At 40.4% G+C, this 27,142-nt stretch overlaps 1 protein-coding gene across 8 annotated transcripts in view; it reads left to right on the forward strand.

Moving 5' to 3' along the window:
* Window positions 1–1,386: 1,386 nt before the first annotated feature.
* The window catches only part of CDC42BPA (CDC42 binding protein kinase alpha), a 156,597-nt gene continuing 130,841 nt past the window's right edge, over window positions 1,387–27,142 (forward strand). For 3 of the 8 annotated variants that reach the window (XM_068675911.1, XM_068675909.1, XM_068675910.1), the window contains exons 1-2: window positions 1,387–1,921; window positions 2,413–2,630. In XM_068675911.1, coding sequence (XP_068532012.1) covers window positions 2,435–2,630 — 196 coding nt within the window. In that variant the 5' untranslated portion in view covers window positions 1,387–1,921; window positions 2,413–2,434. The remainder of the gene's footprint in view (window positions 1,922–2,412; window positions 2,631–27,142) is intronic. The other 5 variants (XM_068675905.1, XM_068675906.1, XM_068675907.1 and 2 more) reach the window with 2 other exon arrangements.

Below are 27,142 nucleotides of genomic sequence, written 5' to 3' on the forward strand. Positions count from 1 at the left end.
GATGTTCATGATCTCTGAACTGCGTGCAAACTCACTGGGGTGAAGTTACACACAGGGCAGCGACTCCCGTCTTGTGCTGTTGAGAAGGAAAATGGATGGGCTGTTCTTCAGGGAGGAGCAGCGCGCTGCCTGTTTGATAAGCATGGGAATGACAGCCAAGGGTTTGGACAACGTCTTGTGGAAGGAAGAAACTCTCCTACCAACTCATGATGAGTGACAAAATGTGCAGAGAATTTGACTCCCAAAACTTTCTACACAGCAACCCTCCACGAAATGTCTTTGGAAGTGCTGAAAATATAGGTGAGCTTGTCAGAGGTAGGAGAATTGACATTAAGCTATGACGCTGGGGACAAGGCAAGGGTTTCCCTCCTATTCTGAGGTACACTGTCAGTATGACAGTGGAGCTCTCACTGCAGCTTTTGTACTGGCACCCAGGCAGATCCAGACATGCAGAGTTAGTGTTTCTTTTCATCTCCAACAATTCCCAGCTGCTGCATTTATGCTCTTTCCTACAGAGCTTTTCTTATCCCCTGGAAAGTGCCGCCAATTTGTGTCCAGAGATAAGGAGAGGATAAGGATAAAACTCTGGGGTTAGGAGCACCATGGATGATGCTTGGGAAGAGGCAATTGAGCATGCTGAATGCAGCAGGACTGTGGAGCATCCTCTCTGCTCTGCCTTGTGCAACACCTGAAGCAGGTCCACCAAGTCCAACTCCACCTATAGAGTGCAGGAGGAGACCTCATTCTTTGCTGTGGTGACAAGACCCAAGATGTGCAGTGGGAGAGGGCTGATCATTCCCTGCTCTCTCCCTGAAAGGGCTGTGCTGAAGCTTTAAAATAGGTTTGAATTAAGACTTTTCCTAATTATGGCAATACGAGTATCATCATTGTCTTCAATGCAGCTGCCAATAGGAAGGAAACCCTTGCCTTGTCCCCAACGTCATAGCTTAATGTTAATTCTTCTACCTCTGACAAGCTCACCTATATTTACAGCAGTTCCAAAGATATTTCGTGGAGAGTTTCTGTGTAGAAAGTGTTGGGAGTCAAATTCTCTGCACATTTTTTCATTCATCATGAGTTGGTAGGAGAGTTTTTATCTTCCAGAAGACGTTGTCCAAGCCCTTGGCTGTCATCCCCGTGCTTACCAACCAGGCAGCGCGCTGCTCCTCCCTGAAGCACACACAGCCCATCCATTTTCCTTCTCCACAGCACACGAGGCGGGCGAGGGAGCCCCGCCTCAGCGCCTGCCCGCGCCCCGCCGTCCCGAGGCGAGGGGCGAGCCCCGTGTGGAGCCGGAGCCGGGGCCGGGTCCGAGGCGGGGCCGCGCTGCCCTGAGCCTCCCCTCCCCGGGGCCGGTCCCGGTCCCGCCCGTCTCCCTGCATTCCGTGCTGCAGCCCCCCCGCCCCCGGCAGCCTCCTCCCCTCAATCCCAGCAGTAGCGGCGGCTCCCGGGCTCGGCTCCCCGCGCTGCGGCGGCGCTCGGCGGCGGCTCCCCCCTCCCCAGCCGCGCCGCCATGTTGGGCTGCCGCGAGCTCGGCGGCGGCTGCTGCGTGTGAGCGAGGCCGGGCCGGGCTGAGGGGAGGGCGCCGGGCTGAGGGGGGGACGCCCGCCCCGGGGAACGATGCCCTTGGCCTGGGGGAGCGAGGCCGGGGCAGCGCCGCCCCGCCGGGAGTGAAGCCGCTGCCGGGGCCTCAGCGGGACGCGCAGCAGCAGCAGCAGCAGCCGCGGAGAGCAGGGAGAGGGAGGGAGGGAGGGAGGGAGGACGGCGGCGGTGGCGCCGCGGCCATGGGGAGGCTTTGACAGGGCGCCCAGCGCTCCCTTGCGCCGTGCCGGGGCCGCCCCTTGGCGCTGCATCGGAGGAGCGGGGGGCGATGAAGCCGTCGGCTGCCCTGAAGCGCTGAGAGGCCTCGGGAGGACACCCGGTAAGCAGCGGGGGCAGGCGGAGGAAGGGCGAGGCTCCGCGGGACGGGGCTGTGCCTTCAGCAGGCCTGGCTGAGGGCTGCACGGGGGATCCGAAGCCGTAGGGATGCGGTCGGACCCCGCTCGGGCTCGTCCTGCGTGACCCGAATGCTGGATGGAGGGGGAGAGCTGCCTCAGCGTGCAAACGGCTCAGTCTGAGGCGGCTGGGGTGGTGAAATCGGCTCTACGCAGCCGTGGTTGAATTTCAGGGTAGCTGTTACCATTGACGTGTCAGAAACAGATAGATATTTTTCATCGCTAACCATATTAAGTGGTTTTTCTCTTCTTAACAACGATGCATGCAGACACGCGCTCTGTGCATCCGTGTCTGAAACTCGCTGGGCTTCACTTTCAAGCTGGGAATGCTGAAGGGACCTAAAAATGAAGCACAACCACAATTTTATTAAAAATCCGGTTGACGTTTCCTTTTTTTTTTTCTTTTTTTTGGATGAAGTATACTTAAAAAAGACCCCCCAATGCAAAGCGAAACAGCCATGTCTGGAGAAGTGCGCCTGAAGCAGCTGGAGCAGTTCATTCTGGATGGGCCGACCCAAAGCAACGGGCAGTGCTTCAGCGTGGAGACCTTGCTGGATATCCTCATCTGCCTGTACGATGAGTGCAATAACTCCCCGCTGAGAAGAGAGAAGAACATCCTCGAGTATCTGGAATGGGGTAAGTTGGAATAGGTGCGTTTGTTTTGGGTGCGTGTGCCCGTGTTGGTGTCTGCTTTGTCTTTGGCATTGATGGGTGAGAGGGGACTGAGTCTAACGGTGTGTTCCTGTGAAATGTTGTCAGCTGAACTGCGCTTGAATGTGGTGCTGGTGGTCCTGACAAGAGGTTCCTATTGGTTATTTGTTTTTGAGGTGTGTGTGTAAAATGGACTTTATGTTTTTGGCATGGTTCAGATTCTGGTCCATGAAGTGTATCTACCCAGGTGTTGGGGTTTGTATCCTGAAGGTAATGGGAATAGAGAAGGATGAGGGACCAATTCTGTGGTATTTGGAGACCAACAGCTCAGTAGGCAATCCTCGGTCTGTTGTCTGGAGTGAAAATGGGGATAAATACTTAGTTTTCTTTAACGTAGTACCATTGCTGACTTAAGGAGGTGAAGTTGAAAATCAGAATGAAATGGTGTCCTCCCCATCCTCCATTCCATTCTCTTCCTTAGTTTTAGTGCAACATCACAGTATTTACAAGTTCTAAGTAAGAATGGTTGAATGACGGCAGTCCAGTTCTTCTGAAGTTGTCACAGAACTGGCTGCCTTTATTTTTTCCTTTTGGTTCTTTTTCCTCCTTCTACGTATAGCTGGCAAAGAGAAGTAGCAGTCTGCCATAAGAGCCTTGATGCTAACCCTTACTGGATGTGACCTTCAAACTTCAAGTCTTGCAGTACTTCTGCGTTTCCTTTCAGAACTATTTCTCACGTCTGGTTTGTAATAAATGCATCTGGAAGGCAACATTTTCTTAAAAAGCCCATTTTCCCAACATAGCAGGCATTTGATGAATGAGCTGTTTGAGTCGTGTGTAATGAAGTCACGGAGGAAAGACGTTGTTTTGATAACTGATCTGACAACACGAGGCGTGTGTGTGTTGTGTGCCTGCTCCTTAATGGAGTCACAGTGACATCTAAAGGACATCTGACTCTGTAATTACGTTTCTTTGCTGTTCATAGTGCATTGCTTTTTGTTTTCTTCTTATTTAGGGGAATGGTCTGTAATTAATACATTCTAGCTAAGGAAGAAGTAGTAATAAAGGTACTTCTGCAGAATCTCCATACACAAAGTGTTGTGTTATACAGAAGGTATGAAAGGCTTGGAAAATACGTTGGCTCACAGGAATTTTTTGTGAAAATGTAATCTGTAGAGGAGTTAGCCATCTGATACCCTGATAATAATTATTAAAAAAAAAAAAAAAAACAAGTAAAATCATACTGTTAGAATACATGTGTTTGGAGCACATCGTGTTGACTGCTGTAAATTCTAATGTCTGATGGAAAGAATGGATCCTTCCAAGGATCTGCCAGTGCCTGAAGCTGTCTGTAACAAGTTTTACAGAGCACTAATGGAAATAATACCGTATTTCGGCCTTTCCAAAGTAGTGTTTCTTGCTGGCCTCTTCAACTTTTTGCTCTCCTGCTTGCAGCTGTGCCTTAGCAGGACTCCAGCTTCAAGTCAGAGCAGTTCCTCCTGCTTTCACGGAAGCACCGTCAGAGCTCTCTGTCTGTTGCCAGTTTTACTTTTCAGATTTTTAACTTGAGATGTTGGAGAGGGGTTGTGAGGTGAAATGTAGGAGCAACGGTTTCTAGTGGCTGCATTTGGAAGTGTCACATGAACGGTGTTGTTATCTTGCAAATGCTCCTGAGCTGTCTCTGCTGCCTGCCAGCGCTCCCAGCGAAACCAGCACCCTTGGCGTTCCTGTTGAGATGTGGGTCTTTGCAAAGCAAGGTTCGTATGGGAGTTTTTATGCTTCAGCTCATGGGTGCAGTGAACCTACAAAGGGCATTCTGTTCCTTGGTGTAATCGTAACCTCACCACGCATCTCTTTTCCCCAAAGGGGAACCGGTGGAAGTGGTTGATGACAAAGAGGCAAGATGTGGTTTTTAAGTCAGAATCACACCGAGCAGTGGTGAAAGCGGAAGGCTGGCAGCCAGAAGTTGTAGTTTCTGTCCTCACCTCCATCAGTCTCAGTGCTTTCAGCTCGTATTTGTATTATTTCTATTATATTCGTATTTGTATTATATTCGTATTGTTTATTTTTTCCAACTTCCCTACTTGAGCAGTAGGGAAAATAATGCCAGTTTTACCCCAGAGAGTTCTGAAAACTCTTAGTTTTGAATGTGCTGTATTAGTTTATTTCTCTTATTGGTGAAATAAAACTTGGAATATTCTGGTGGGTGTCACTCGCCGTTCTGGACCGATACAGGTTTATGCCAAATGTTCAAACATCTGTGTTATTGCTGTGAGAAGTTGTCTTTGAATGTATTGGAATTGATCTTGAAATGATAGGAACTTGGATGTTTGTGGTTTTATAGATGACAGAATACGAATATACCCCTAAGAACTGTTAATCTTCTTAAGCTTAAATGGGTTTTTTAAAAGAGTGATTTTATTCTTTTTTTTTTCCTATGTTTAATATGTAGCTCTTTGGCAACCGTACACTGTTGAATGCAGTGACAGACGGTGTATTGGTACTTGTCACAGGTGCAGTGTAGAGGTAGGGCTGTTTTGGTTTCGTGGAGCTTTTGGATTTCTTTTTTTTGTTAGTGGATGTATGTTTTTGTTCTAGTGGCTGTATGTTTTTCAGCTGTTCTAGGCCTTAGATGTTCCATGTGTTGTTTCTTGTGAGAGTGGATGTTCATAGCACAAGGTGAATTTTTGGGTGCAGGGGGTTAGGAGCTCCCCTAGCACAGAAGAGCTGATGTGGTGTTAGTGCAATGCCACCTGACTGCTGCTGGATTGAGGGGAACCAAGATGTTTTGTGCTGTAGGCCTTGGATCTTTTAAAGACTGTTTTATGACTAGTTCTAGAAGTAGTCCTATAAGGTATTAAAAAGAATAAGCAGGGTAAAACAGGTGGGCATCTGCCCTGGTTTTAGGTATTTTGTTTTGTGTTGCTGTTGCAAGCTAAACTCAGCAAGTGGCGAAAGTGAAGTTTCTGCCACGTGACTGCGCTTGACTTTTTGGAGGTTTTCAGTCTTCTTGAAGTGCTTGAAATGAGTGTGGAGTATCAGGTTGATTGCTTTGTGGTTTATAATCTGCATTAATTTTAGACATCCTTTTTTTCATGTGAAGTCAGTATGTTTTTAGTTTAACTGTTTTTATTCCTGACTTGTTTTCTGACATGCTAATAATTTGATGTTGTTTATCGTGTGTAGGATTTTCTTCTGGTGTGCGTGCCCATGGCAGGGGGTTGGGATTGGAGGATCTATAAGGTTCCTCCCAGTGCTGTTCTGTGATTCTGTGAGTTCTCGGTGGAGAGATGCCTGCAGAGACAGACGGTGTATTTGAGCTCTGAGAGTTAGTCAGGGCGTGTCTTGAGATGGTGGGAAAGAAACCAAACAGCTCGACTAGGTGTGTTGTATGTGTTTGACGTTAGTTTTAATTTTTATCTCTATTGACAGTTGCATTCGTGATTTGCAAATGGGACTGGCTAATTCTAGTGACTGGAGTTTACCACAAGGAATCTGTGCTGTATTCCAGGCGTTTTGCTTTTCCTTTCCTATGTGTGTGGGATTTGCCCCTGTTACTCAGGTGTGTGAGGGGGCAAATGCATGGTGCTGAACTCAGCCTGGAAGAAGAACATAGTGATGGAAAGAAGCTTTAGGAAAAAAAATTGATATAAGAAAACTCCTTTTACAATGGCACCAATTTGAAATGGCTTTAAGAGGAAACTAGAACAATATTACTTAGCTCTCCATTAATGGAAAAGTAGAGAGAACTCTTCACCATATGCGAAGAGACGGAGGAGGGAACTGTGAGTAGCGGGAGGTCAGTGACCCAGTCGTGTCTGTTCTCTTGCAGGTAAAATGTCAGCAGTCCTTTAGCATGTTTATTTCTTGGTGTCTTCTCTTTCTCTGTTATATGAATTTCTCTGTTTTCATTTCATCTCTAGCAGAACTGAAGTGTTGTGATGTGTAGGCACTGCTGGTACAGTCCCAGACTGGACTGCTGACATCGCTCTTATACTTCTGTCATTTGTCTGTACCACATCTCTTCTGGCCATTGATAATGGCTCTATCACCATAAAACTATTTTTTCAAGAAGGAGGTGTAGAGAGTTTGCTTGTGTTTTCTTTGGGGAGCTCTCTCTCTCCTTCTTTCCCTCCCACTGACTTAAAAATGGTGTGTCCATTTTCTGGTTAGGTTTGTTTTTAAATATTATTAACAAAAGAAAATAAGTTCTTGCCTGTGGACTTCTGCATCTCTTCTGTGTTATTCATCTGTTTGTAAATCATGAAAGAAATCATAGGCGTTTTCAGATACAACATGGAAATAAATTGTTTTTAAAACAGGCTGGTTAGAAAAATCCTTCATCTAGATCCTGTTCTTCACAGAGACAGCAGCATAAGACATAAGCTTCAACTTCTTTACTTCTTTACCTGTTCCTTTTTTTTTTTTTTTTTTTTAAAAGTAGTGCTTAGTACTGTCCTACCAATTTAAAAGATATTTTGCCAGGAAATTGCATTTTAGGAGTTGTCATTGATGCTTTCTTATTATATTCATAAAACTAGGAATGTCTCTTGCTCTCAGTGATGTAAGTTATTAAATTCTATTCATGAAGGAATGAGCATCTTCCGTGTCATGGCCACCTAATGTGCATACGTACATCCCTACCCTTAAAAGTGAGTCATTCCATTGCTTATAGTCAAGGTATATGGAAGTACGGGGTCTTCAGTGCTGTCAAATAGAAATGACCTTCAAATCTGTGTTTCAGAACATTGTCTGAGCAGCATTTATGGGGATGCAGTTTTATACCAAATTACTTTACAGAAAAAGACATTAGAGGACAGTAAGTAGAACAGTTCTCTGTGCACGCCTCACTGTTAGGTAGCTTTGTGTTTACCCTTTGGACCTTGAGAATTGTGACCACATGCACATTTCAGTTCTGATTTTTGTTTTGTACAGGGGAAACAAATTACTGTAAGTCAGTCCATAGTCATGATGTGATCAAATGGTCCGTGAGAGCATTCAGTTAATTCTGCTTGTTTTACACTACGGTCAAAGCCAGTTTCCAGAGAAGTAAGCCATTAACCCATTGTGACAAATTTGTTTTCTAAACTTGTTTACAGTACACTAAATGATTTTACACCTCTTTCTACTTAAAAATAAGTTTTTTGACAGTTGTTCTTTATGGCGGGTTTTGTTCATTTGGAATGAGGAAGTTTGGATGTATTCAGAGGCTGCCTCGTGGCTTTTGGGATTGATGTCCTTAGGTTGACTGAATTCTGTCAGTGACGTTCTTTTTATTGCAGAGTGCCGCTTGCTGAGGTAGAAAGCCATCTAATGCTACATTTTCAGGAATTTTAGGAATGCCTTTATTCTGTACAGAAATTCCTAGCATGCTTTGGTCTAACATAGACAAACGGAGAAATACAATAATTTGAGCTGGTCTGCTCAGTGTGCGTTATAAACCTTATGACAAACCATAAACTAGCTGTTACTAAGCTATTTTATCTTAGTGTTAATCCAATGGCTTATTTGTGGGATGGTCATAATTGTAAAATGTACTGCTGGAATAGACTGAAGGTGTGTTTGGATTCATAACCTTTGTGCGGCGTGGGACGCTGTGCTTGTACGTGTTTGAAGTCCTTCCTCACCTCTCGCCTTTCTCTTGAATTTTACTGACGTACTCTTTTTATAACCTCTAGCATATTATTGGTTCACAGTTGACTGAAAGAAGGATATTGTGCTGTAAGAACAGTGAGCCCATTTGTTTCGATACAGTTTCATACTTCAGGATATATACATGTATATATTTATATATTTATATGTATATATATATTTGCAAAGACTGAGAGAAAATGCCTTCGTTTTTGCAACTTTGTCTTATGTCCATAGATTAGTGCTTGAATTCTGAATTGCAGCATTAAATAGCAGATTTTTTTACTTGATTCATACCTGCAGCTGAATAGTCAAGTGTTTGGTGTCTTGAAATTCTGTTGCAATTAAATGGCAAATACAAAATTTCCAGCTACAAAGTGGATGCAGGTGACTACCCCCGCAGTTTTTCCCATGTTATTTTCTGAAGATGGACAGTGCAAGTTACACTAGATGTATCTTTGCAATATATTCATCCGTTCATAGCAACCCTTTACTTTTCCTATCTCTATTGCCCATTGGCACAGTAAACTTCTAAATCAATTAGCTTCTATCGCCAAGCTGTAAAACGTGACTAAAAAAGGTATAAAGAATGGTTGAGACAGAATTAAAAAAATTGACCAGCTAGACTCTTAAGTCTTACCTTTTGTAAAATCAATCATTTCTTCCATGAGTGTTTGTACTTGTTTAATTTGATTTTTCTCTTTTTCTGGCTGAACAACCAGAATATTTTGTTCTGCTCAGGTCTAACTCACCTCCGCGTACTATTTTTCTGAAATCCTCGTTAAGCTTAGGAATGCTGCTAATGTGGATGAAAATCTTTTAAAAACGGTGAGTGAATTAGGTCAGTCGTGTGCAAACTTCTGTTAAGCACAAGGTTTGACATAAACTTAATAATAACAGGTAATTTATTTTGCTCAGAAATGTAGTAGAAATAGATGGTAATTCTTTTACTGGAAAGACATGGGTGAGTTTTTAGTGGCCTTCTGAATGGAAGGGAAAAACTATTTCAGGTGCTAACAACTATAGAATCTCATTTTGTTCAATCTTTGTTGGCTACACCTCCAATGCTTTATTGCTGTTTTGGTAGCTTTCTCTTTGGTCTCAGCAGTCCTGTTTTGTCCTAGCTTGGGAGCTTGGAAGCTCTTAATTGTCAGGGTAGAGGAAACATGAGCATTTTTTCTGTATGAAGTGAAATTAAAAAAAAAGTATTTCCTCTCACTGTTGTCGTTGCGTTCATCCTTTTAATCTTAAAATCCTTCTTTATTTGGGGATTTTGTGATTGTTCTCTTTGTTGTCCTCCTATCCCTCTGACTGTTGCTGTGGATCGTAATTCTGTTCCACGTGTGGTGCAGGACCCTTGGGGTATCTATTTTTGAGTTCTTCCTTCTTTCCTTTCTATGCATTTTTAATGGGTAATGTTATTCCAAAACAGAGCTCTAGGTTGTCCTCCCTAAGCTGAGGCTGCCATCTCTTCTTCCCAGTGTCTATTCTGTTGCTTTTTATCTGAGCAAAATGTCAGTTTGTCTTTCAGTGTGATGCAGATACCCATGTTTCTGTCTGAAAGGTCCTTGGCCAGAATCACAGGTTCTGTATTTTCTTTTTCTTTTTCCTTTTCTTTCTTTCCTAGTCATCTCTGAGCTTCCTCTGTTTAGTTGGTCAGGCTCAAAACAATTGTGTGTAGAGAACGGTCGCAAAAAATGTTCCTATTTCTTATGTAATTCTTTGTTATAGGTGCACCCACAAAGCGTTTTCTGTGAACACGCTGTGTACTTCCTGTTTGATCCAGTACATATCAATTAATTTACAAATATGAATGATTTGCAATATTAAGCTCTTGTAGAGTTGGGGTCATGTTCTGGTGGTCTGTTCTGGTGGTGAGTAAGAAGCTGTTTTCTGTTTTACTCCTGTGGTCTAAATGTGAAGAGACTTAAGTGAGAGAGTGTTTCATTTTAATACCCTAAACGAATATGAAGAAGTAATATGAAGGGTAGGAAAGTTGAGGAGATTTTACCGGTGTTTGTACCAAAGAGGTGGACAGGACTGTGACAGCCCAACCTCCCAGTGGCTTTACGTACTGTGGTTTCTGCGGTCCACGTTTTGAGGCTGTTCCTAAGATTCCCAGGAGCATACAAGGAGCCTACAAATTAGACCCGAATATTGATGTTACCGTCTAACAGGTGTTTGGTAGAGAAGTTCTGTGAGCTTTTCTGGTTCCATTAACAGTTTCCAAGACTCCTCTCGCAATGCGTGAATACCCAGTTGTGAAGAGGAGTCGTTAAAATGGTTCTCTGATTTTGATGAGGGCAAGTCCTTGGGTGAAAAAAATTGATTACCTCTGTGTTCTTTGGTATTTGGCACAGTATTACTGTTCAGTGTGTTTTCCTTCTGTGTTTTGTATCTGAAAGACCAAGAGTTTTGTTTTAACAACTGTGCAATAGTTGTGTTCTGTTTCCCCTAACTTCTGGAAAACACTTGTTGAGCACAATGTTGTGCTGTTTTGTGATAATGTAAAAGGGTACTTTTATAATTTTACTAAGGACTGACAATAAAGACTTGGTTTTGATGTGATAAGGCAGAAGGAAATTACAGAAGCAGATTACTACAGCAACAGAAATTTGCTGAGAAAGTTCTTATCACTTAGCTGTAGCTTGTGTCGCGGGACGCTTTGTTTTGATGTCTGTGCCCCTCTCACTCAGCAAATTGACTATTTTTACCTTCATAGCTAGGAATCACCTTTGACTAACAAAAAAAATAGATTTCTAATCTTCTGTATCTTTGCAAAAGTCATTAACAGGAACAGATTGAGGCAAATATTATCTTCTGGATGTAAATATTTGGAAGGTTATCTTTTTTGTTTTCTCAGTGCTCTTGTGCCTTATCTTCTCTAAAACCGAGGAATGACCAAACTCTACTGATGATAACACAGCCTCTCAAAAAGCAAAGTCTAAATCAAGTTACAGTTACTAAGAGAAAACTGTTATGATGTATATTACCCTGGTTGGTGTCTGTTAGTTCATTAATCTGGTAATTCTTGGTTAACTTGTTGCGCTAGTAATCCTTTGTTTTAAGACATGATGATCTAGGAGCTAGTGGCTTGCTTCTAGTGCCATTGTTTCTTAGCTCCTTGAGTGAGTATTTGTACAGGTATGTGACTGTATATATGCTGCTTGAACTCATGTTTCAGCTGTTAACCTGAAAAGTCTCTTCTTTGTCAGAGCTGTCATCTGATCTTATCAGTCGTAGCCTCCTGCGTTACTGTTGGGCAGTGGAAAGAAAGGGAGCAGAGGGGCAAGAAGTTGCTGATGCGCTGGGTAGCTGCACTCTTCTCGCACTTCTACGTGACTTTTGTAGATGACTTTTTATCCACAACTGAGATTATTTAATGGAATTACTCTGTGTTTACTGATGGTAATACATTCGCCTTGTAATGCGTGGCACTGCCAGAAGAATGGGGTCTCATCTAAAAATTCTCCATGTAATCAGTAGTTAACTTAATGGCAAAATTAAAGCACATTTTTTTCTTCGTAATAGAGCAGTTTGGTCTAGAGGTGTTCTGCTTTCTCTTGGTTGTGTAGGTTATGCTGTCAGTAAATATATTCAGCTGTGTATGTGATAACAGTAAGCATCTGCAAGCCAAATTCTCCTCATTTAATGGATGTAAATGTGAAGTTAATTCCCATACAGTGTTAAAGCAGTTCCCGTTTGTTGCCGAGCTTTTAAAGAAAGTTAAGTCACTTACTTGAGAGGGTTAACTGGTTAATTATGTATGAGCTCTAGTTTTCGAGCTCATATACCGTAGCTTTTTCTAGATACCCAGAGAGAGAACATTTATTTCGGTGTAGTTCTTACATGTTTTGCAAGTATGCTTTTATTTCTTTCCAAGCTGGGAGGGTTGTAAATGTTCTTTTTCCTTTCAGTAGTGTGATTCCTGGAGAGAAAGTCACTCACAGTCATACTGGGCACTAGTGTAGATTGTAAAAGTCTGTTTGGGAAAGGGAAGGGGATGCATCTTAAACATCTCTGCAAAGAAATAGAGGCATGGCTGTGATTCATTGAAGGCCGTTTAAAAACTTACCGGAAAAGTAGTTTCTAGTAGGTTGATAAGTAAGTTCCTTCCAAAATTTTGTCCAAAGTTTTTGTAACATTTACTGTGGAAATTCCTGGAAGTGTGGGTGGTTTGTAACTTCTGTGTGTTTAAGTGCTTTATTTATTTATTTATTTATTTATTTATTTTAAGTTTTCAGTGTACTGTTTGGATGCTGTTATTGTAGGTGTAGTTTCTTCAGAAAGCGTGGGATTTTCTTCTTGTGATCCTGTTTCTGTCATCTCTGCTTTTCTTTCTCTCCTGTGACTTTAGCGTGGTGCACCTGAGAACAGTGGCAATTGGTTTATTTCTCATAAGGGAAGTGCTCAGGTGAATGTGTGCCAGAAATTGTGTTCTGAAGGACTGTTCATGTATTACGAATTTAGGGCTCTGTAAAAAGCTAGGCTTCTTTTAACTAGTAGCGCAGTTTGTACCTTGCTTTTTCAGAATCTCTTCTGCAGCCCCACAAAATGTGTGCATGCCTCTGGTATTTCAGTCAACTTTTTCCAAAGCGTCTGAGTATCTCATAAGGAATGCAAGTGTACATTGAAATTTAGCATCGTACTCATTAAATATTTATTACATTATTAATTTAATATTTATTAAATAGCCCTGTGCTAATCCCTCCTCTGCATAAGCGTTACTTAGCCTGAGGGGACTTTGGAGAAAACTATTGGTGGTGTAGGAGGAAGTAACTGTTAGACTTAATTAAGCTCAAAGAGGAGAAAATGAACATTGGTGTGCTAGAAGCTTTTCCCTTAAAACTTGATGTGCTGTCAGGAAGTCAAGTCGCATGGCACGAGTGATAAGCAGAAACTCTTATAATCATATTATAATGCAGCTAACACTTGGAGGTACCACCTGAAAAGCATAATGTGCACAGGTATTTCTCAAAAAAGTTGTAACTGAAGGATGAAACAAGTCTTCTAATGACCTTGTCGGGTAGTTGTCAGTTCAAGTGAAAAAGCATAGGTAGGTCATTTCACTGTACTGTTACTTCAGTGGATCAGGAAATCGCTCCCTAGTCATTACTTCATTCTGGACCTCCTTGCAAGGAGTTGATTTTTAAAGCAACTGTGCAAAATGACTCTGTTTCTTGGCTCTAGAGGACTTTCCACTAAGAATGGACGGTCTACGTTTTTTGTTAATTTTGTTCTGGTGCTTAAGGACTGCTGGACATGTTCTATATGGTTCCCAGAGGCTGGTTGGTCTGTTTTTTTTACAGCATCGGAGTCATAACATGCCAGAACATAAATGCTGAAATTTTCTCATCTTAAACAGTATTGTAAAAGAACAATCGAAGAGCTGTTGTTGAGCTATTACTTCACGTTCAGCAGCTACCTTCCAGGCACAATGTAATTTCTGTAATATGTAGTGCTTTACGTAGTGACTAAGCATGTTTTATATGTGGGGAAACTTTGGTCAATAAGGGTATTCTTGAGTGATTTTACTGTTTCTGGCACAAACAAAACATGCAGTAAACTAAATAATACAAATCACTATCATTTATCTTTTTGCTCTGCCAGTTTCAAATGACAAAAGTTCTCAAACTGTCCCAACGTAGTTACTTATGTACCTAGACTAGAAGAATCAAGGAGCAGACGTTCAAATCCTTTGAGTTCTTTGTAAGCATGGTAAGGGTTGGATTTGCATGGCCTATAAGGGTTGGATTTGCATGGCCTATAGCAGCCCTTGCAAACACTTTCTGAATATGAAGAAGGAATAGCTTTTTCTCTACTTTCCTGTTGCATATGTAATATTTATAAAAGGACTGTGACTGAGGGTTCTTACTCGTGATTTCGTATACCAAGACTTGAAAAATGTTCCTTCTATTCCTTCTTCTTCAGTCAGATGTGGAAGGTCGTGAATGCAAGTGTAATCTGAAGTCACAGGCTGTACTGAACTGAATTTTCATGTTGGTCTGTTAAAAGTAGGATTTGGGATTGTAGTCCAGTCTTGGCTTTGTTAGCAGATGGACAGAAAAGAGTAACTTCTAATAACTTTGATGGTTTTAAGTGAGCTTTCTTGGAAGAAGTGTTAATTCAATATTAGACTTCATCCTAGCCACCTGACGTCTGAAATGATGAATTGTCCTGCACACCTGTGTAAAATCAAAGGCAGTCAGAAAAGTAGGGAGGGCTTGCTTATTTATTGGTACGGAACAATAACATCTGCATCAAGTGCAAACTAGTGCAAAACCAGAGCCTCCATCACTATTTGTTTTGGAGAGCTTCAATAGCTCATTTGTGGTTTTGCCGCTTGTAAATAACGCAGCTATCCCGTCTTCCCAGCTTCTGCTGAAGGATTTCATTCTTTGTCTTTGCTGCTGCTGAGTCTCGCCATCTCTCTGAACTGGTGAGGAAGGGTGCGGGGCCAGTTGCTCATGGATTGCTTGAGCTAAGTCTCAACTTGCACGGGGGAATCTTTCCTTCTCCTGAAGGCTCTTGGTTTCTTCCGGCTTCTCTTTGCCATCCCATGTAACGCAGGCAGCCTTCTTTTATCATCTTGTATAAAATTCTTCTGCTCCCTTCCGTTTTGTGGGGTCAGTACTGGAGTGGGTGAGCTGTGGATTAAATGGAGAGTATTTCCTTCACTTATCCCTTTGGATGCCTCTTCTTTTTGCTTTCTGTGCTTTAACTTGTAGCTAAGACTCTGAATTACTGTGTTCAAGAATATTCTAGGCTTTATTATCACAGCCAAGATAAGCTCTATTCTAAAGTACTGCTTGGCTACAAGAACGATAATACTTTTACTGTGGGTTGATTTAATTCCTCAAAAACACTACTGCAGGCGGTTGCACTGGAAAACAAGAGGAGTGTTTGTCCCCTGTGACTTCATTAACTGTATCCTGTGCATCATTTGGGGGATTATTAGCTGAGAAGAGTAGTTAGGATTGAAAACTTAAGTACTTGAAGTAATCCACTAATAGTTTTCCTCTTTGATGTTGCTAAGAGAAAGAAAAATACAAGAGAAGTTAACATGCTATTTTTCCTTTCTTTTGCTTTCAAGGCTGATAGTTCAGGAAGGAAACCTTACAATAAGAGAACTTCATCCGTACCATTTCTGTGGTATGGCAGAGCACTGGCATTCTGCTTGCTTTCAGGGCACTGCTCTCTACTTAGCTTCTACAGAACAAATAGATGATGTATCAGACCTGTTGTTCCGTGGTGGCTAAGACTTAGGACTCCTTCCTAAACCTTAGCAGGTTGGTGTGAGCTACATGTGAAGCCCCAAGTGCCTCTTCCCCCAGTGCCTGCACCTTGCCTTTGGATGGTTTCAGATCAATGATCGGGTATGTGGGACCAAGTCTTGCTTACCTAATTCTCAGAATTATCCCAAGGGTAGGAGTAAAATGTCTTGTGCATTGAGTATGACTAGAAAGTTATGCAAGGATTGTCTTTAGGATTTGTCTTGGGATGCCATTTCTCCTGTATTTAGGACATTTGTATTATACGTGGAAGAACTTGCCCTCTGCCTGGCAAATCTCTCAATGTCAAGCAGTCTCCGGTAAGAGCAAGCAGCAGTTCTACCTGTCATTTGGAAATGCAGAGCCCGTTTCATGAATGTTTCTGCCTTTTTCGTTTATATCAGCTGATATTTTAAAGGCACTTTTAGAAGCAGGTTCTCCTCACACTTACTGAATGTCAAGCATTTTTTACCTATGTTACTGGTTACAGTTTCAATGATAGAGATTTACAGCTCAGCTTCACAGTCTGACATCTTCATACCTCAGGGCAAGGAACTTATTGAAGGGTAAAATCTGTCAATGATTGCAGCAAATCTAGCTTAAGAAGTTGAAGAAGATATATTCTGTGACTGCTCTGAGTGCTCAGTAAGACACATTTTGATTTCTCTCTCCCAGAAATATGGCACTGAACCCTAAGGGATCCTAAGAAGGGAGTAAGGCATGTCAGTGTTGGTGCTACAAAGAAATGTACGTGTTCTCTGTGCATCTGTGAAGTATTTGGCTGCATAAAGGCTTGAGCTAATCCTGGCTCTGCTAATTCCTGGATTTGAGCTAATCCTGGTTAGGGAATTCCTCCTTCTAGTCTGAAGGAAAGGAAGTGTGAGTACTATTTATAGATTTAGCCAAAATAGCTCAGGTTGTACTTTACTGTCAAATGGGAAAGTAAGATGTTCCTCACTGCAATGGGAGTCTTTCTGGGATGTGCTTCTCATGTTAATGGTGTTCATTTCTATATTTTTCTCTACTTGTGGGCACTTGAGTGTAGAATTTGAAGCATCAGGAAGAAGGAGCTGTAGGCAGGCAGTCTCTCCGCAGGCTCTGACATGGGGTAAGTTGAAAACCTGCTGCAGAGCAGAGAGAAATAAGGATGCTCACCACACCTTCCAGGGTTTCTGCCTGGTGCTAGGCCTGGGAGTTCAGAGGGCTGGTAAGAATTGCGTTTAGGAGCAACTTGAAGGCCACTTTCATGTAAACCTATTGAGAATGTTAGGGATTTGGGGTGAAAGTTTGAAGTTTAAGTGATTATTAACTGATTCAGGAATACAGTAAACATTTCTGAGAATTTTTTTTTCTTTAGTGTTTGGAATATTCTCCTAGTACACGTTTACGGCGGAAATAAAAAGTCATTCAAACATAAATGTAAACTGACAGAACGAACAATACGACTGTGTCCGTGCGTCTTAGTCTGTGGTGTTTTCCCTGCCTGCCTCCTTCCTCCCACCCTGCCTCACACCTTTTTTCCCTACTGCATGGGACAATGGGGATGTGGAAATTCATTATGAGTATGTTGTAAACTATGGAAGTCAGCATTTAAGTAGTGAATGAAACTGTGGTTTCCAAAAAAGGAAAATGTGCTTTTTTTTCTTTTTTTTTTTTTGTGGGAATTTGAATGGTATGGTGGAGAATATGATTATTCTCTTGCTGACAGCTACAGAGTTTATGTGATGCTGGCTAGGTTACTTACCCAGATACTTTGTATGCATCCACTACTTGCGCATGCATCACCATCTGGCTCAGTTAGTTGGCTTCCTGTGGTTTGATGTACGGAGATGCAGAGGACTCTCAGCTGTCACAAAATCAGTTGGAGCTCAGCTTTCAGCTCTAAAGCACCCTAAAGTGCTGCGTACTCTAAGAATTTTTTTATGGGGAATTGTAAAATTACCGATTAATATTGGACGACCACTTTCCCCCTTCATTTATTATGTCTCAATCCTCTTTGTCTTCATGATTAAGGATACTGCCATAAAGAGGACATTTAACAAATTTTGTGAGAAATCACAAATCTCACACCAAAATATGCCGAACCATCCACGAACCACCTGAATATTTCTTATCAGAGTGCTGAGAAGGTCATCCATAGGCTGTCATCATTCTTATGCCGATGCCCTCTGATTTGTCACCTCTAAACTTTTATCTTCTTCAGCACTGACTTCTTAGCCAAGTCCTGTTTTGTTTCTTTGACTCATCCTTGTCCAGACATCATCACATTGCAATGAGTAGTCCTCTTGCTTGTTTTTTAACTAACTGTTTAGTTTATAAACGTTACGTTATAAGGCATGTATGGAAATCATGTATTTACTCTACCTCCTTTATTGTTGCAGCTGTTGTTGATCAGAACAGGCAGTTTCTCTGGACATAGCTTATACCATTTTTGGAAACTTCTGTTTTGGAAGAGATTGATAGAATTTTTCTGAATTAAAATGAAGTGTGCTGGAGCTACTGGTAGATGAGGAAAGGGAAAAATCTATTTTAAAAAGTGGTAAAAAGTTTAGTTTGGCTTAGTCTCGCTGTCACTGTTTTTCAGATAGTTCAGGGAGGAGGCGTACTGTGTAACAGCAGAAAGTGCATTTCAGAGCACATGTTTAAAATTCCTGAAGATTCAGTGAGGGTACATAAATGTATTTAAAGGCTTCCAGAGAGGGATCCTGGCTGCCTAAATTAGAGGCTTCCCTTTTGGTGTTTAGGAGAACGCAGTTCAACTTTTACATATTGCACCTCTCAGTTTTCCTGATGTATGCTTTGGTGGTGGTGCTGTATCTTTGAACGACCAAAGGTAACTCTGTAGTCAGAGTCCAAAATATTTTTGTCTTACTCGTTTGAGGGAGGGAGGGGTGATCCTCGAGAAGCTACAGCTGCAAGATGCTTTATTGTTTAAAGCAAAATACCTCAGTCGGTAGGGAAGGAAGCCAGTATTTCACTTCCAGCTCTAGTCACTTGTAGCTAGATGATAGTATCCAGGTCCAAAGAGAAAGGACATCCTGCATCTCTTCTGCTTAACCATTTTTGGGAAGAGAGCACTGTGTTTTCCTTCTCAAGTGGTAGATTTAATAGTGGAAACATACTTTTACAAGTCTTAAATTAAGAAGAGATATAACACTGATTGTGTTTCCAAAATCCAAAGTATTGCTTTTAGTACAGAACAGAAATAAAAAATGAAAATAAAAAACACAAAACCAAACCAACAACAAACAAAGAAGGCTGCTTCTTAGTTAATGACAAAAATGTATAAAGCTGTGCTGCTGCCCTTGTGCTGCATATCTGGTTTAGGAAAAAACTTTGTATGGACAGGGATGTGGGCATTGAGTCCCTCTTCTCTCTCTGTGTCACTACTGCTTCATCAGTCTCTCTTACTTTAAGTTTTCCTTGCCTAAACTTGGGAAGTTACCCACCACACACTGCATACTGTATTTGAGGTCTCTTTGCATAAAATTTGTCTTATCAGCATACTTGAAGTTAATGAATGCAAGTGTTGGATACTCAGTCCATAGAATTCCTGGCAGCCTGCCTGTGCTCAGTGCAGAGGTGCTGCTGTACCTGGAATTGTGATGGGAACGGTTCAGTTATAGAGGAGGCAAAATGGTTGCTGAACCTTGCTGATTTGTACAGAATGATGTAAATCACTAGGTGAAAAGGACATTTTATTGGTGAACGAATATAATTTTTCTGATTGAGCCATGAAAGTAGTCTGAAACCAGGAAAAGCGATACTTCTCTGCAGCCTCACAGAAGATTTGCAGAGTATGGAGGAATTATGTCCAGGACCTTATCATGGTGTCTTGGGAAGAGTGAATTTTCATGGCATAAACATATCAATTTACCAGAAAGAGAAAAGAAGTGGCACAGGTTTGTATTTGATTTTCTGCAGTGCTCTGTAACAGAACCAGTCCTCATGTTTCATTCTAATCAAATTCCTCATATGTACTTTCTCTGTTCCTTTATTGCAAAACGTAGGCAACAGTGGACATGTGCCTCTCAGGAGTCTTGAGACTTTCCAAAGTGTAGCATGTGGTGGGCTTTGGAGAAGTTATGTGGCAATATAATGTTTGGAATCAAAGGCCATAAACTATTCTAAAAAAAAATATTGTCTAATTAATTCAAACAAATGAAAGATGTGTTTCTGATTTTCATTTTTATGATATTTTCCAATTATAGTTGAAAATTTTATTTATCTTTTACTTCAAACCAACAGTTTTTCATTAGTTATCGATAAAGGTTAAAGTTTGTCAGGATTGCTTTCGACGTTGTCAAGCATTGTAAGAGTTTCAAAGCTAACTTTTAGGGTCATAGTGGCTTCGACTGCCCATATTGGGCTGAAATTGGCATGGTATAAATAATTTTTGTGTTGTATCCAGGCCATTGTGTAATTCTATCGGTTCTGCCATTGTCTTGTTAGAAGATAAAAACAGCAGTTCTTTGGGTGCAAATTAACCAGCAGTGGTCATCACCAACCATTGCCTGCAGAGCACTATCCTGCTCATAACCAGCAGCAGCTCATAAAATGTTAAGTAACAATATTAATTATAAGAACATTTCCATGTTTGTCAGCCTTTTTCTCTAACTCTGTTACTGATAAGAGACTACTCAGGATATTATGTGAGAATATTAATAGTCCGTAAGTAATTTGTTGGATTTAGAACAGTGTGTGGATTTCTCACTGGCTTTTCTATTTTTCAGATCCGTAAGGGAGCTTTTAATTTGACCATTTGAGACCAGGGAATATTTCTGATAGGAAGTGGTCTACTAGTTACACAACACTTGGTTTTGTTTTGTGAAGTGCGTGTTGCATTAAAATCCCTTTAGGGACAGTGCTGGCGTGTAAACTCTGTTCCTGACTTGCCCACAAATTGAGTAAAATTAGCTTGTAGTGGCCATGGTCTCTTTTGACTGGAAGCAACGTACAAAAAAAACAAACCCTCTTTCTCCTCAATAATTCTATTTCCAATTTTTTTCTAGTTTAATTAAGGAAATACAGAATATACTCATGAAATGCTCGTAGTCTTATACATTATTCTATTCTGGTTAATGATTGGTCTTCAATTTACCACAGGCTTGAAATCTGTGTGCTCAGAAAGCTGGAATTACCTTTCCAACATGGGTGATAGTAGATAAATGCAGTATTCTGAAATCCCAGATGTTAGAAGTTTGCTGTAGTTACTGGACTCCTTGTTTTGAAATACAAATTAGCACTTGCTCTGACAACTGCTGTATTCCTGAAAACCCTGCTGAGGAGTAGCCTGCAGAACAGTTTCTTCTGGTGTGGTTGTTTCTAAGTAAACCCTGTCAACACGAGGCATTGAAGATGTGCTAGCTATTCTGTGCTCTGAAACAGCTGTCAAGGGTAGTTTCTTGCACAGCACCATCTTTAGGTACTGTTGCAATGTTTTAATGTAGAAAAGGAAGAAATCAGTTTCATCTGGATTGGTTAGATTGCGGTCAGCAAGAAGAGGAAGAAAATGTCCCAAGTTACAAGTTAAAAATACTTGTTCTTTTCAAGAAAGGCAAAAATGAGGCGTAATCAGGGGATGCTGTTATGCACATCATGAAGTGCTTTCCTGAGTATAAGGATGTACTTACCACATGCTTTCCTGAGTCTGGTTCAAAGCTCATACTGCTCTTTGACTTGGGACTGAGATAAGGAGATAAGCTGTGCACTTGTAATTATAATTACATTTTTAGATACTAGAAAGTATATTAAAAAATAAGTAGTTTCCAGATGCTTATTCCTGTTGATCAACCAAAAAAAACAATGCAAACAACAACAAATCCGAAGCTTGAGATAAATAAGAAAACAACTCTAGCAGAGAATTCAGCAGGAGGAAATTTTGGAGGGGACAGAAAGGGGAGCCACTGCAAGGCACTTGTGTGTCTTTATCTACGTACAGCTTTCATTGTTGATAGGACCGTATGTATTCCAGTAGGCAGAATTAAATTTACAAAACTGATTTTTTCTAGTAATTAAATGATACTTCACAGAATCCTGAGCTGATCAAAGAACTGGACAGTTTGGTGAGTTCTTCTCGGAGCACTTTAGTCTGGCATGGTAATTATAATACATTCCAGTAGAGGACGTGACATCTTACACGTGTTCTTTCCTTAAATGATGTAAAAGAACCTATACCAATAGATAATTTATATTTAATTTTTTCTTCCTTCTTGGTCACTATGATGATTTTGTTAATCTCTGACAAAGCGTTTTCATTTACCTTGGATTGTAGGAATCAGAAGTGGGGAAAAAAACCTGTTAGGATTAAACTGTCCAGTAGATGTGCTTGACACTGAGGGATTTTCACCAGTTTCTTTCTACCTTTTGCTTCTTTCTTCTGAAGTTCCTTGTGGGTACCCACCAACATTTTGCCAGAGAAGAACTGGATAGAAACTTCTTTTGGGGCCTGTTAATGAAATTTAGTGGATCAAAGCACTATAGCATGGTATCAACACTGTTTTGTGTTGGTTTAGACAAAATATCTTGCTTTAGAAGTTTCATGGCCCTTCAAAAGAATGGATGGTAAGGATAATGCTACAGGCTATGTTTAAATATTGTTAATATATAGCTAATGTAATGTAAATGATTTGCTGTCCAGAAATCAGGATTACATGATTTTGAAATACAGTTTGGTGAAGCGTTGTTTATAGAAAATCCGGCTGGTACTAGTTTTAATCATCTATTTCAGGTAATGAGTTGTGGAATTGAATGGAACTTTATGGCTGATGATATTTCGTGGTTTGCAAATTTGTAACTCTTCATTTATTGTAACCAAAACAGTTTGACATGTGTATGTTAATAAACAGCTTGTTTGCTGTTTATTTTAAGGTGCTTTTTTTTTTTTTTGAAAGACAAGAAGTGCCATGTGTCTAGTATTAATAATCATTTTTTAAATGACAGGCTAACATTTCTTTGGGTGAGTAACAGTAGGTGTTTCATGGAGAATGTTTACTGACACTCCTACTAGATGCTTGTATATTGACTGATTTTTGTTAAAATCATGTTCAAGTAATACAGCAATTGTATTGCAATGCCTGAAGGCCACTCGTACAACTTGTTTAAGATATTTGTAGCTACTTACACTGTCTTTAACTTCTGTTTTTTCTATTTTTTCAAATACCTATTTGCATCTAAATGCAGGTTATATACTAATATCTTGTGACATGCTTATTGGAAAACATTTCCATAGCCTTTGTTTTCTCCTCTTCTCCTTGGTACCTCGTGTATTTGCATTATACCTTATACAGCAACCAAGAACAAGTTAAAGCTACCTGTTAGGTGTCTGTGTTGATTTTTCTTTAGGTTGAAATTTTGGCTTTCATGATTACTTGGTGAACCTACAAAGTGTGTAACTTATGCATGCTGCTAACTTGGTGCTTACTAGGGTCATTTTTCTATTCGTTGAGATCATATCAGAGCTTCAAGTTACAAGTATACAGATTATGCAACTTCAGTTTATTTTGTGTGTGTTGATTAAATGATCTAAATGGAAAGAAGCCTTGTGTTAGACCTTATCTCTCACAATATAGTAGGAACACATCACATCTGCTTTATTACTGCATAGACACTCATCAGTAATTAATCTTCTAATCTCTAATTCTCTACTTGCACTAGCTCTAAGCATTCTTTTTGGAAATATGTGGGTTATTTATGATCTCTGACAGCACTGCGACTTAGTGTACTTTCTTCTCATAATACCGTTTGACAAATGGGTAAGTTCCTTGTGGTTTCCTCCTGTGTTGTCGTAGGAAGCCGCATTTAATTGATTGTGTGAGTGAAGAACAATGATACAACCACAGGAAGCCCTGTGGCTGAAACCAGTTTAGTTCTCTACTTACTTTTGATAATAACTTTCTATTTAGAAGATGCTGTGTTTTAGTTAGGACAACATTGTATTTTGACTTCTAAAAGGTGGTGCTTATTGCAACATACAAACAGAATGCTCTCACTTCTTGAGATGGCGAATGTTTTACCAAGTATCTAAAAGAAATAGAAATTCTGCTGATGAGAATTTGCGGGTGGAAATTTGGCAACGGTGGCAAGTTACCATTCAAACTTAGCTTTGAAACCTCCAAGCTTACCTTTCAAACCTCCTACAATTGGAGGTTTGAGAGGTAAGAGGTGCATGGAGAACCTCCTGCTCGTTGCTCCTAGATCTGGAGCAGGCAGATGGTTCAGCTACACAAGCCCTAATGCTTGTAGAAAAGAAAGGCTATGCCAGGAGAGCAATGCCATCTTTTCGGGGAACACCACACACCTACACTGCTTTAAATTGGTGATAAAACTGTATCCTCTTCTTAAGCAAGGATAGTTCATGCCTTGTCTTGAGGCCCATGCTTTCAGGATATAACAATGTGCAAAATTCTAATTATTTCAAATTTTGGTTACAACCAGCTTTTCTGTGACTTCGAGACACACTAATTGCATTTTTGGAAATCAGGGCTTTTATGTATATAATTTTTCTGAAGAAATTGGAAGATGAACTTTTTGATACAACTGCATATGTGTTTTTCCATTTTTTTTCCATTTTTAAGTATTTTAAAAGAATTTGTTGTCATGCTAAGTAAAACTACTGAAAGATACAAAATTTGTCATATATCTGCTTTCTTCCCTGCATGTGCTGTTAGCATTACAACTTTTTATTTATAAATTGAGGAAATAAATGTATCCTTCCCTTGCCTTTTTTATCTTAGGGATAAAACATTTCCAGAATAAAAGCAGATGGCTTGCAAACCAAGTGGATTTTGAAAGAAGGGTCAGGAAATGTTGAGATGCAGAGCCCCAAGTTCTTGGCATCTTTGAAATGTGCAGTCCCCAGCTCCTAGACTGGGCAACAACCACCTGATATTGCTTCTGGCTGTTTACTTACTGGATGTTTACAGCCTTGGGGCTATGTGATGCCAGTTTTGCTGAACCTGGGCAGGAAACCACACTTTGCTGTTGCTGTCCTGTGTCATGAAGTAGTGCAGCAGTGGGTATTGATCCCTGGCAGCTGGGTGAGATGTGGATAACTGTGGCACTACTGATCTGCTTGGCTGCTTAGTATGTACCTCTGAAGCCTCCTGAGGACAGTGCTTTCTCTGGGAAGCAGGAGTGAAGACTGAAGGAGGCAGTAACAGCAGAGATAAATTGGGATAGCAATACTAAGCACAGTAGTTTGGGAAATGCTGATATAATCTAAGTTCCATTTTTTTCCCTTTAAATTCTGTTCCAGTCACTCTGTTACATTCTCTTAGAGACCAGTACATAGAGTTTTCAATAGATCCAACAGAAATATTACAGATGGAGCTGAGAAACGCGTGTACGTATATATATATCTTGAATTCACTGCTTTTCAGATCTTAAATTAAATTTAAAGGCCATAAATCATGGAAATGACAGAGGTTGATAATATCTAAAAAAAACTATCTGGAATAACTTGTGGAAAGTGGTGTTTTGGAAGCAGTAGCAGTAACATTTAAAAATTAGTAGTCAGAAGACGACTGACTGCAGAATCTGGGCTCAATTCACTTAATTTTCTTCACTGCTTGAAGCATCAAGGACACTCAGTAACATAACAGTAATTTGTTGTCATCGTTAACAAATATGGGGAAGAAGCTTGCTGTCTGCTAGCAGATTTAGGGTGACTGATTATCTAATTCAGGAGTCAGTGCCGAGGGTTGGGGTTGGTCTGCCAGACTGCTTGGGTCAGTGGAGTGCACCTGTGAAATTTATCTAGAGAAGTAGTATAGAAAGTTTTTTTTGTTGTTGTTGTTTCTTTGTTTTCTTTCTTTGAACTTGCTTAACAACTTGGTTAGGATGTTCCTGTAAAATCTCAATTGAGCCATGTTTTCATGTTGTGTTGTGCCCAAGATCTGAAGACTGGGGGGAGAGAAAGTGCAAAAAATGGCATTTGATTACATGCAGTTCAAAGTGACAGAAAAGCCAAAGGAATTCTGGCATTCAGTGTAGTTTAAAGCTTTGAAGAGCTAGCCCTCTGCCGTATTTGTCTCTCACATATATATCTTCTGAGAAATGTTAAGGCTTTCCTAATTTAATCACAGTATATACTCTGTGGTCATGAAGACATCACCCAACAGCAGCAACAACAAATAAACAAAATCTAATAATAATAATAATAATAAAACAACAACAAAAAAACACTTTGACCACAGTGACCTTTAATAAAGATTGGCAAGTTTGAGATGTGTGAGAGTTGAAAACTGATGAAACTTGGTTTATGTCAGCTGGAGATCTGGCTCAGTATTTGAATAGAAACGATTTGCTGGTTGTGTTTTTATTTCATTCCCTAAGGAGATACCAATGCAGCACACGTAGAAGCAATATTACTGCACAAATACTAACATGAAACAAAGACCCAACCCCCCAAACACTATTCCCATTTCTTTCAAGGTTATATAGGTAGCTAGGGAGGAATAAGTTATGTAAGAGCACATTCTTCCAATGCATACTTTCATCTTGAGTTGTCTTTTTGGGCAGTTTGATTTTTTCCTCTGGTGGAGGAGGGAGAAATCATTCCTTGACAAGATAAAGTTCCTATTTGCAGCAACGTTGCAGAAGATGTTCATGAACGATAGATGAGGGAGCGGAGACCAGGCAGAGCAAACAGTTCTTGACCATACGTGAGATGAGACTTGTGCTAAATTCCTAGAACATTTGTTGGTCTCTTCCAATGTACTAAATTGGAGTGATCATATTCAGTCTGAAAATAAACATTCATACTCGTCTATACTCAAAATAGCTGAGTTGAGAGAGAAAAAAACAAAAACAAAAACATATGTATGAGATACCTAAAATCAAGATAAATTTATACAGCTCTTCCTAAAATAGTGTTTTGTGGTATTTAGTGCAGCAAAATGTTTCTGATCAATGAACTGAAAGCGTATTGACTTTGTATGTTAATAAAGCTGTTAGCGTGCACCTCTTCATATATTAAGTTGATTGTGTGATCTTTATACTACTTCAAATGGGCTGAAGATCCATAATCCATCTGTAGCTTTAAAGCAAGCATTACTCTTTCTTACTGAGCTAAATTTTACCCTAAACGTGAATGCATTGAGTATTTCATTTGTGCAGCAGTGAAGGATGAGAGAATTATTATTATTATTATTTTTTCCCAAACAAGATTTGAGAAATTGCCTTTGGCTTTGGTTATTCATGTATGCGTTATAGAACCTTGACTCTCCTGATCAAATTAAAGTAGTCCAAATCTCAGCATGAAAATAATGCTGGTTTAAAAATACTTCTGTGTGGTGCATGCCCATGGAAAATGTGGAACTATACCAGTGTGAGCAATTCTCACAACGTTGGCTCAATTGAAGTTTATAAAATTGTGAGGTTTTCAGTAAAAGTGAATTCCAGACAGCTATAAGTTCTATCTGTAACCTAACATTCTGTTCAAAGAAGCTTATTTTACTATATAATAATTTGGAGGTGGCATTGTTTTTCTGTTATGCTACGTCTTTGCCAACATGCGTTAGAAAACTGTTGGGAGGTTAAAGTATTGAATGAGCATGGTGGAAACATGTAATATTTTGCAAAGCCAATCTGTTA

This window comes from Anas acuta, chromosome 3, assembly GCF_963932015.1.
Source record: "Anas acuta chromosome 3, bAnaAcu1.1, whole genome shotgun sequence".
Lineage (NCBI taxonomy): Eukaryota > Metazoa > Chordata > Aves > Anseriformes > Anatidae > Anas > Anas acuta.